Source organism: Stegostoma tigrinum, chromosome 18 (genome assembly GCF_030684315.1).
Source record: "Stegostoma tigrinum isolate sSteTig4 chromosome 18, sSteTig4.hap1, whole genome shotgun sequence".
NCBI classification, from domain to species: Eukaryota; Metazoa; Chordata; class Chondrichthyes; order Orectolobiformes; family Stegostomatidae; genus Stegostoma; species Stegostoma tigrinum.
The window spans coordinates 45198041-45210245 of record NC_081371.1 but is presented as its reverse complement, the minus strand read 5'-3'; the positions used below and the strand labels follow the sequence as shown (position 1 = coordinate 45210245).

Here is a 12205-nt window from a genome sequence, read left to right as displayed (position 1 = left end):
CACACACTCTGTGCAAACTCCACACAGACAGTTGCAAGGGCGGAATTGAACCTGGGTTCCTGGTGCTGTGAGGCAGCAGTGCTAACCACTGTGCTACCCCTGTTGGGTCCATGGACTCTCTCTCTCTAAGGACCTTTTGTCATTCCAGAAGTGAGCACTGTTGCTGGTGTCATTTGTGACTAGAGAGCTCATGGTCATTTTATTAACTGACAACCCTCTGAGGTGGGACACCATTCCAGATGAAGTGGAGGTTCTACTTTAAGCTAGTTAATGGTCTAATAGCCACAAAATGACTGTAGGACGTACCAATCAAGTAGAGGATAGCACCCAACTTTTCACTTGGGTGCAAGACCATCCTGTCCATACAAAAATTGGCCTTTGTTGCCCTCTTCAGTAATGCAGCATGACCTGCTGACAGTTTGTAGCATTTTCTGTATTTATTATTGGAGAAAATTAATTTGGCTATTTATAAGAAACATTGTATTCCTTCCACTCATGAATTTCTATACACTTATGCTCCAGACTGTAAGTTTACTTGCTGATAATTTTTTTTCGTTGTAAGAGCACGTGCATTAGTTTTTTTTATATATATACCCATGGAAATGAGAGTGGTGTGCCACCCACTTGTAGTGGAATGGGGAAAGGTAAAACTTCATTTGTGCGACAGAAGGGGATTACAAAGCCTCAGTTTCTTGGATGGTTCTTAATAATTGGAAATAACCAGTAAGCAAAAATGTGGCTCAACAAATGTTGGCATAATGCTTTCAGTTTTTAAATGTGGTGAACCTTTGGAACTGCTGTTCAGCAGTTGAGGTTTTCTTGTTTGACAATAAATTGTTCAGGGTAATGGTGCCCCCAAAATTGCATTCCTTATCTTCTCAGTCTCCTGCTGTGATTTTATTGGCTGAACAAGTATCTAGAAGCGGATCTGATTTAACATTCGAACAGGTAATGCACTTTTCATATTTCCATTATCGTGCCATTGGAAGTCTGAAGAACTTTTAATTCAATAAAATAATCTATTCGAAGGACTGCCATTTACCATGGCAGCAAACAGTATACTCTTGTGAAGTGTGTTGGATTGTACCTGAACTCTTAAAATTCATCAAACTCTGAGGGTTGCCTGAAGATCAAAATACCTTTGTGTGTTTTTGAAATTTTAATTACTGATGCATATTCCTGCATATCGTTTGCCATTCACTAATTCTGCTAATGGGGGCAAAGACATATCCAAACTTTGAAATTCCATTATTTATATTCATGGTCTATCTTTTGCATGGATTTTTAATTTATTGCTGTAATATTGTTAGTGGGTTTCACTCAAATATTTAATGGTGAGGATAAGTAAGTCTGTAGGCATATTTGTCACAGGATGTTCAGAAACCAGATTCATTGAGTCACATCTTTTCTGCTACAAATTGTCAAACTGAACACATCTTGCCAAGCATTCTTTTTCCCTTGCATTTTAGATTGTGAATTGAGAGAATATGTTTGCTGTGGAACATTCGAGCGAAATATGGCATAAAAAACCTTTAAGATGTTTAAATACATCATTGACAAGGCATTTATTGGAATAGCATGGAAATATTTTAGATGGAAATATAATACTTTTTCTCTTTTTGTATAAATACATAACATAATGACAAAAGCATCTGAGGGGAAAAATGCATTGTTTTTGCAACAGGTGACAAACAGCATGTTTGGTGCTGCGAGAAAGAAGTTTGTGGAGGGAGTGGAGAGTGATTACCATGATGAAAGTCTGTATTACAGCCAGTCTTCAATGTTCCCTCATCGAACAGAAAAAGATGTAAGTACATCTTTATATACTATATATCTAGAAATAAATGCTTGCTGTGAGTGAAACAGGGAAGAACAACAAAATTGTAGCATTATTGTATTGAATTATTTGTTAAGCTGAAACTCCCTTTATTGTGCATGAAATTATTGTCCATTCTATATGGTACCTAATTTTGTGTCCTTCCATGTTGGTTCTGTCTTAAGATCTGAATGTTGCATATCTGAATGTTGCATAATATGTAGTTAAAGATCCTGTCACTGAAAACAGTGTAATAATGCTTATTTATGATTTACCATGATGGTTATAACTGGACTACATCTTTTCAATTTTTAAATATATTAGTGGGTTTTCTGTATTCATTGCACTAGTAACTTCATGAACTTGAGTTTCTGTAGTTCTTTTTTTCTAGCAGCTGCAGTTTGAGCCTCAGTAAACATATATGATTCACCTGATCATCCTGTCCCTGTTTCTTTAGAGTTCTAGAGCTGTACAGCATGGAAACGGACCTGTTGATCTCACTTGCCCATGCCAACCAGATATTCTAAATTAATCTAGTCCCATTTGCTAGCATTTGGCCCATATCCCTCGAAACCCTTCCTATTTATCTACCCATCCAGATGCCTTTTAAATGTTGTAATTGCACCAGCCTCCTCCACTTTCACTGGCAGCACTTTTCACACACACGCACATATCAACGTCTGCATGAAAAAGTTGCCCCTTAGGTCACTTTTAAATTTTTCCCTTCTCACCTTTAAACCCATGCCATTTAGTTTTGGACTCCCCTACCCTGGTTAAAAGACCCTACCTGTTCACCCGATCTTTGCCCGTCATGATTTTATAAACTTCTGTAAGGTCACCCCTTAGCCTCTGACGCTCCAGGGAAAATAGCCCCAGCCTATTCAGCCTCTCCCTACAGCTCAAACCCTCGAACCCTGGCAACATTCTTGTAAATCTTTTCTGAATCCTTTCAACTTTAAAAACATCCTTCCTATAGCAAAGAGATCAGAATTGGACACACCGTTCTAAAAGTGACCTAACCAATATCCTGTACAGCCGCGAAATGACCGGCAACTCCGATCCTCAATGCACTCTGTGATAGGGGCAAGCATACCAAATGCTGCCTTCACTCTCCTTTTTAAGGTTCTTTTTTCCAGAGAAAACTTGCCTATTTTCTACTATTATTTTTCACAGAGCGATAGTTACCTTTCTGTGACTAAACCAAATTCCTACTGCCACCGTCTGTCCTTGCTATTGTCGGTTAATCTTGCTTTTTTCGGAAGGGGAAGCAACAGCCTCGTGGTATTATTGCTATACTATTAATCCAGAAACTTGGCTCAAATTCTACCATCTGCCGTGGTGGGGTTCAAATCCAGGACCCCAGAAGATTAATCTACTGATGATCGTGAAACCATTGTCGATTGCCGGAAAACCCTATCTGGCTCACTAATGTCCTCTCCTGGTCTGCATGTGACTCCAGACCACACAGCAATGCAGTTGTCTAATAAGCTACTCGGTTGTATCAATTGCTACAAAATCAAGTAAGAAACAAAACCAGATGAATCACTTAACATCACCCTAGGCACTGGAAAAGACAATGGCAGAAATAGCCCAGTCAACCCTGCAAAGTCCTATTTAGTAATGTCTGGGGCCTAGTTCCTAAATTGGAGAACTGTCTGATAGATTAAACAACAGACTGACATTGGCATACTCATGAAATCATACCTTCCAGACAATGTCCCAGACCACGCTGTCACTATCCCTGGATAAATTCTATCCGACTGGTAGGAAAGACCCAGCAGTGGTGGCGGCACAGTGGTATGTGATCAGGAGGGAGCTGCCCTCAGCCTTCAAAATTGACTCTGGACCCCATGAAATCACATGGCTTCAGATTGAACATGGGTAAAGAAACCTCCTGCTGTTTACCTGAACTCCTACTTTAGCTGTGAGACTGAGTCTGCAGCAAGTTTATTTATTTCAAAAATATACTTTATTTATAAAATATCTTTATGTACGTACATACATACATACTGATTAAAACAGTTCAGTTCAGTACAGTAGCATATGAAGGAAACAAACATCAGAATTTGACTCTATCCAGCGAACAAACCAAAAGTATTTCTTTCTTGTACAATGTTATACTTATGTACGTTTGAGACCCCAGGTGGGTAGTGAAGGAAAGACATAATTGACCTCATCCTTACTAATCTGCCAGCTGTACTTGCATGTGTACATGACAGGATTGGTAACACTGATTGCTGCACAATCTCTGCGGAGACAAAATTCCACTTTCACATTGCAAATACCTTACATCGTGTTGCAATGGTCCACACCAAGCTTCTGTCAGAATATACTAGGAAGATATTCTAGACCTTAACTTTTTCATATTTCAAAGGCAAGTGCCAGGTGTTGCGCTCTTGATGCAATTTGATTGGTCAAACTACCAAATTTGAAGCAAAACACACTTTATTCATGTAGTTATAATACAAACAAAATAAAAAGGAAAGAGTTGGCTTAACTGTAACTCTATCGAAATGATTAACAATGTGTATTAATTGCTACTAATTTGCAGAAAGATTTGGATAGTTTCAGAGAGTGGTCCAGGAAATGACTGATGAAATTCAATGTGAGCAAATGTGAGGTTTTGCACTTTGGAAAAAAGAATACAGGCATGGACTATTTTCTAAATGGTGAGAAAATGCGCAAAGCAGAAGTACAAAGGGATCTGGGAGTGTTGGTCCAGTATTCTCTAAAGGTTAACTTGCAGGTAGAGTCTGTAATTAAGAAAGTGAATGTAATGTTGTCGTTTATCTCAAGAGGGTTGGAATATAAAAGCAGCGATGTGCTTCTGAGGCTTTATAAAGCTCTAGTTAGGCCCCATTTAGAATAATGTGTCCAATTTTGGGCCCCACACCTCAGGAAGGACATACTATCCCTGGAGCGTGTCCCGCGGAGATTCACATGGATGATCCCTGGAATGGTAGGTTTAACGTATGATGAACGGCTAAGGATCCTGGGATTGTACTCGTTAGAGTTTAGAAGGTTGAGGGGAGATCGAATAGAAACTTACAAGATAATGTATGGTTTAGAAGGGGTGGACGCTAGGAAGTTGTTTCCGTTAGGGGGGGGGGAGACTAGGACCCGTGGGCACAGCCTTAAAATTAGAGAGGGTAAATTTAAAACTGAAATGAGACGATATTTCATCAGCCAGAATGTGGTGGGCTTGTGAAATTCATTTCCACGGAGTGCAGTGGAGGCCGGGACATTGGATGCCTTCAAGGCAGAGATCGACAAATTCTTGATTTTAGAAGGAATCAAGGGCTACGGGGAGAGTGCAGGGAAGTGGAGTTGTAATGCACATGAGCCATGATTTAAATGGCAGAGTGGACTTGATGGGCTGAATGGCCTTACTTCCTATGTCCTACTCCTATGTCTTAAGGTCTTATGGCCTAATTAACTGTTCCAATATAGTAACATCCTATAACCACTACCTGGGCAAAGTCTAATTCTCAGGTTGCTTCTATGTTCCTGCATTTTAAAAAAAAATCTCAAGGCCTCACAAAGTGCTTGCTGTAGGGCCTCTGAGTAGACTGCTCTCTACCTCTTGACCTTTTTCAGGGCAAAGTACTCCACTTAAAGCCATAATATTGTCACAGTGTTGTGCAGCCCCACTACCACTGTGCTAAACGGGGTAGGTTTTGAACAGATCTGGTGCCTAAGTCTGGAGAGCCATCAACAGCAGAATTGTACTCCAGCTTGATCTCCAACCTCATAGCCTGGCACTGAACCATCACCATCAAGCCAGGCGATCAACCCTGGTTCAATAGCGAGTGCAGGAGGGCATGTCATGAGATGTACCAGACATACATAAAAATGAGATATTAACCTGGTGAAGCCGCCAGACTGGATTGCTTGCATGCCAGACAACATAAGCAGCAAGTGATAGACAAAGCTGAGCAATCCCTCAACCAGTAGATCAGATCTAAGTTCTGCAGTCCTGCCACATCCAGTTGTGAATAGTCGTGAACAATTAAACAACTTACTGTAGGAGGACATTCAATGATGGAAGAGCTCAATAAGTTTCAGTGCAGAAGATAAGCCTGAAGCATTCACAGCAATCTTCAGTCAGAAGTGCTGAATGACTGATCATCTCTGTCTCCACCAGTGGTCCCTAGGGTTACAGAGACCAATCTTGAGCCAATTTGGTTCACTCCACATGACATCAAGAAATTGTTGGAGCCACTGCGTGTGAAAAAGGCTAAGGGCTCTGACAACATTCCAGAAATAGTACTAAAGACTTGTACTCCAGAACTTGCCACTCCAGTAGACAAGCTTGTCCAGTATGGTAAGAAATGAAGGGGACAAGAAATGAAGAAATGACTAACTTTTCAAGGCATTTACCTGACAAGGTGGAAAATTGTCCACTTATGTCCTAAATACAAAAAGCAGCTCAAATTCGACCTGGCCAATTATTGGCTATTAGTCTACTCTTGAACAACAATACCCAGATGGAAGGTGCTATCAAGCAGCACCTGCTCAGCAATAACCTGCTTCATGATGCCCAGTTTCGGTTCCGCCAGGGCCACTCAGTGCCCAACTGTGTTACAGTCTTGGTTCAAGCGTGACCAAAAGAGCTGAATTCTATAGGTGTGGTGAGGATAACAGCCTTTGACGTAAAAGCCATATTCAAATGAGTGTGTCATCAAGGAACCTTAGTAAAACTGGAATCAATGGATATCGGGGGCAAATTCTTGTTGATTAGAGTCATACCTGGCACATATGAAGATGATTGCAGTTGTTGAATGTCAGTCATCTCAGGAGGAGTTCCTCAGACCCAGCAATCTTCATCTGCTTCATCAATGACCTTAAATCCATCATCAGATCAGAAATGGGAATGTTCACTGAGGTATTGCGCATTATTTAGCACCATTCATGACTCTTCAGACATTGAAGCAGTTCATGGCCAAATGCGTCAAGATCTGGGCAATATCCAGGCATTGGCTGATAAGTGGCAGGTAACATTCATGCCAGGCAGTGACTAACTCCAGTAAGAGACAATCTAACCACCACTCTTTGGCATTCAATAGTGTTACTGTTACTGAATCTGCCACTATCAACAGCCTTAGGGTTATCGTTGGCTAGAAACTCAACTGAACTCGCCACTAATGATGAAATGATCATGATGGAATACTCCCCATTTGTGTAGATGAATGCAGCTCCAATAACACTCAAGAAGCTAGACACCATCCAGGACAAAGCAGCCACTTGTTTGGTACCAGTTTCACAAACATCGACTCCCTCCACTGCTGACTCTCATTAGCAGCAGTGTTTACTATCTATAAGATGCACGGAAGAAACTCATGAAAGATCTTCAGTCAGCACCTTCTAAATCCATGACCACTTCCACCTAGAAGGTAAATGGGAGCCGATACATGGGACCATTACCGCCTGCAAGTTCTCCTCCAAGCCCCTCACAATCCTGACGTGGAATTGTAGCGCTTTTTTTTCTCTGTTGCTCAGTCAAAATCCTGGAGTTCACTCCCTAATGGCATTGTTGGTGAGCCCACAGTGCGTGGGCTACAGCGTTTCAAGAAGGCAGCTCACCATCACCTCTTCAAGGGCAACTAAGGACGGGTATTAAGAATGCAGACCAGCCAGTGATGCCCACATCCCATGAATGAATTACGAAAAACAAATATGCTGAGGAAGCTTTCAAAGTATAACCACATTATCTCTGATCACTTCGTTGTGGCCCTGAACAATAGCATCCCAGTGCTCATTTTGGAGCTCCTCTGCTGTCAACCCTCACATCTTGGATAAAAGGCCACATCTTCAATTCCTAATCCCCAGTTGCCTCTCCAGTTAAATCCTCGAAATGTTAGTCATTTCTTCGTTTCCAGTCCCTCGTTTCCTGTCCCCTTTGTTTCCTATCCCCTTTGTTTCCGGTCCCCTTTGTTTCCTTGCTGTATCCTGTCCTTGCACCAGTTTTCTTTCCATTTCTGTTACCTGTCTGTGTCCTTAAATTACCTTGCTGAAAATGTTTTCCATTTTATTCTCAAGTGCAGACTCCAGAATATCTTCTGAGCTGGTTTTTTTTGAGCTCAGCCCAACATAATCTGGAACCAGTTTACATTGCTGTCTACGTTTAATTCTTTGTCACATTTCTGTACAGTTAACTCCCCTATTTTACAGATTTCCGGTGTAGCAATTTTGGTAATCCCATTCTGATTATTTGAAGCTGTGTAGCAAATTCACCTCAACAGCTTTCTTTGTTCTTCGCTTCCTGTCTATACTCCTGTTATATATAGGCCCCCTAGTGGTAAATTGTATGTAGTAGATGCAAAAGATAAATGTAGTGCAGTAAACAAAGCATGTTGTAATGGGGGAGTTTTAACATTTCTTACACATTGAGATAAGCACACTAGTGCATAACAAAAGAATTTAATGAATGTTTTACAATATATAAGCATGTTGTATGAGAGACCAAAGAGTTGCATAAAAAATTTGCAACCGGGAAGTTGCAAATATAGTAGACTAAGTGAGCTGGGAAACATAGGCAGATAAAGTTCAGTATATGGAAAGTGTAAAGTCATGTACTTTTGATTTGTCAAAGATAGAATAGATTGCTTTCTCTATGATAAACTGGGAGTTGTGAAAGAAAGAAGTAATTTCACCTCAGTACTGTAACCTATCTCTCAATATAAAACAAACTTGCACTATACTGGTGTTCTTGACAATATGACATCTCAAAACACTTCACTGGCAATGACATAGTTCTTGAAATGTTGATCCTGTTATAACAAGAAAGGCAGCACATCCTGAAAACAGCAATGTGATAATGACCAGATGATCTTTTTCTGGTGTTATTTGAGTGATAAATATTATGGGACAGAATTGATGCAATTCTGGTAGCTCTGAATGAAGCATTCCACTTCTATTTCAGACATTTTTTTGAGGTCATGGATTTTCACAAATCTAAAAAAATGATGTGGAGGAAAAGCTAGTAGAATGCTGCTCTTTATCTCAAAGGAATATTAAGGTTAGAAAGTGGTTTTCCAGTTTTTCCAGTCTATGTCAAACCAAAATGAAGTACTTGTGTTCAGAGCTGCAAACCTCAAAAAAAAAGCCTTTGGATTTCTCCAGTAAAGGCTCACCAGAATGACGCTGAGGATTAATCAAGGCATTTCAAGTAAGGACTTTGCTTTTCTTTTTATGCATTCAGCCCCATTGCTGGTTGGGCCAACATTTGTTGCCCAACCCTAATTTACCTTGAGAATGTAGGTATAAGCTTTCTCCTTGACCTGCTGTAGTCTGTTTGGGATAGGTGGACTCTCCGTTCCATTCCATGGTTTTGATCCAGTGACAGTGAAGGAATGGTGGTGGTGTTCCCATATGTCTCATCCCCTTGTCCTCCTTGATGGTGGTGGGTTTGGAAGGTGCCATCTCAGGAAGCCTTAATTAATCTCTGCAGTGCATCTTGTTGATGGTACTTACTGCTGCAATTGAGCATTGGTGATGGAGGAGTGAATGTTAGTGGATGTGGTGCTATTCACATAGGCTGCTTTGTTCTGGATGGTGTTAAGGTTCTTGCGTTGTTGGAATTGCATTCATCCAGACAAATGGAATGCATTCCATCACACTGCAGAGTTGTGCCACGTAGATGATTCACATGCTCTGGGAAGTCAGGTGAGTTACTTGCTGGAGGATTGTTAGTGTCTGCCATGCTCCTGTAGCCACTGTTTTTAAATGTTTGGTCCATTTTGTTTCTTGTCAGTTGTAACCTCAATGTTGTTACTGAGGGGAGTTTCAGTGATGGTAATAACATGGAATGTTTGTGATGAATTGATTCTGTCGTGTTGGAGATGGCATGACATGGTGCTTGAGCTTTGAATATTATTTGCCACAAGCCTTTGACAGTATTGGTACTTCTACTACTGGGCAGGGGAGGGGTATGCAAAGTGCTGGAGCACAACCTTAAAATTACAGTTGTGTAGTAATGAAATCAGGAGGTTGTTTTTCTTGCAATCAGGTATTGAAAATCTGAAACTGTCTTTCCCACAAGTCACTATGCATGCTGAGCCAATTGAAATTTTCAACTTATTACTTCCGGCTATTGAGGAATACAGAGTAAAGATGGATTTGAATCACAGAGTCATACAACATGGAAACAGACCCTTCGGTCTAACCAGTCCATGCTGACCCATGTTCCCAAACTGTACTAGTCCTACCTGCTTGCGTTTGGTCCATATCCCTCCAAACCTTTCCTATTCATGAATTTTTCCAAATGCCATTTAAACGTTAAACTGTACCTGCATTCTCCACTTTGGCAGTTTGGACCACATACAAATCACTCTGCTTTTTAAAAAAAAGTTGCTATTCGTCTCCTTTTTAAATCTTTCTCCTCTCACCTTAAAAATATGCTGCCAAGTTTTGAACTCCCCCACGCCGGGCAAAAAAGCTTTGGCATTCCTCTTAGCTGTACTCCTCGTGACTTATAAATCTCAATAAGGTCACTCTCTCAACCTCCTACACTCAAGTGGAAAACCCCCTAGCCCACCCATCCTTTCTTTATAACTCAAGCCTTCCATATTTGGCAACATCCTGATAAACCTTTTCTGAACGCCCTCCAGTTTAATAATATCCTTCCTATGACAGGGCAACCAGAACTACACATACTACTTCAGAAGAGGCCTCAGCAACATCTTGTGCAATGACAACATGACATCCCAACCTCTGTACTCAAAGGTCGAAACATTGAAGGCAAACATGTTAAACACCTTCTTAACCAACCTGCCTATCGGTGGTGCAAATTTCAAAGAATTTTTTACCCGAACCCCTCGGTCTCTCCATTCTACCACACTACCCAAAGCTCTAACTTTAGTTGTATAAGTCCTGTGTCTTGTTTGTATTTACCAAAATGTAATACCCCACATTTGTTGCAATTAAATTCCGTCTTCCATTCCTCAGCCCATTGATCCAATTGATCAATATCTGTTTATAATAACCTTTTTCACTGTCCACTCTTCCACTAATTCTGGTGTCATCTGCAAACTGTGCCTTCTATATTCTCATCCAAATCAAGGTTTAGGGAAAGTGATGGCCTTGTGGTATTTTTGCTTTGAATTTCCTTGCCAGACTTCATATGTGGGATCCTTCCAAACTTGGCAAAGGATTCCTCCAAGGGTGCAGCACATAGAATCTGCGCAGTAGTCATGTTCACCTTTTACAGTCAGACAAATGTTAAAGAGTATCTCAAATTACCAAAATGAGCTAGGTAGGAGGAGAGGTGTTAGTAGCGTATTCCAGAAATTGAAGCTTAGGCGATTGAACAGTTGAAGTAATTAACATTATGAATGCCCAAAAGGCCAGAGTTGGAGGAGTATAGAGATCTTAGAGAGCCAAGAGCTGCAGGAGATTAGAGGTGGGGAGTATTAAGGCCACTGACAGATTTGAACTAATGGATAACCATCTCAAAATCAGGACGTTACTTGTGCCATTGACAGAGTAGAGGAACAGAGCATGCTACAGGGTAGGACGTGGACAGCAAAGTTTTGGATACCTCGGGTTTACTGAGGGTAGAATGTGGAAGACCACTGGAATTACCAAGTTTTAGATGTAGCAAAGGCTTGAATGAGGTTTTCAGTAGCAGAAAAGCCAAGAAATAGGCAGCCCAGTAATGTTATGGAGATAGAAATGGATGATCTCATTGATAGCATGAATTGGAGGAAGCATCTCTCAGGATTCTGTATGATGCCAAGGTTGCAAATGGACTGACTTAGTCTTTGACTGTTGTGAGAACGAGAGATGGAATTGGTAGGTAGGGCCCAGAGTTCGGAGCAGACAGTGAAAACAGTGACTTCAGTCTTTCTATTATTTATTTGGAAGTGGATATGTTTAGATCTCCCTTGTTTTCAAGGTAATATATTGGAACATAGGAAGCACTTTTCTTGATCAGTTCCTGTTGTTAATCATAAATCTAACTGATCTGTTATTTTTAAGCCTCCGAAAATATCCACATATGTGACATGCTAGTTGCAGAGAATATGTGATAATAGTGGAGATTGAAAGCATTCAAGCCTTACTGAAAAAGAGCAAAGGTATAGTAGTTGCCACTTGAATTTATTTGTTTATTTAAAATGTAGCCTTGATGTAAATCATTCATTTTTGTTTTGGAAAGTTTTGAGTCCTTTTTAAACTCTAACTATTATACTGAACTTCATTCGGCCATTTGAAAAATCTCTTCATGACGTATGAATTTATCGCAGGAAGAAGGTGTCTCCTGATTTCTGAATAGCATAGCTATAATTTTAAGATTATGCCTCCTTGATCTGCATTCTTTAGACCTTGCGAAATCCAACCATTATTTGAAATACCTTGGTAATTATCACATTGTTGTTTGTGGTAGCTTGC

The 12205-nt window shown here is 40.5% G+C and overlaps 1 protein-coding gene across 5 annotated transcripts in view; it reads left to right on the top strand.

Moving 5' to 3' along the window:
- The window catches only part of cnot2 (CCR4-NOT transcription complex, subunit 2), a 144969-nt gene that overhangs the window by 53824 nt on the left and 78940 nt on the right, over positions 1-12205 (top strand). For all 5 annotated transcript variants that reach the window (XM_048548576.2, XM_048548574.2, XM_048548573.2 and 2 more), the window contains one exon: positions 1685-1807. In XM_048548576.2, coding sequence (XP_048404533.1) covers positions 1749-1807 — 59 coding nt within the window. In that variant the 5' untranslated portion in view covers positions 1685-1748. The remainder of the gene's footprint in view (positions 1-1684; positions 1808-12205) is intronic.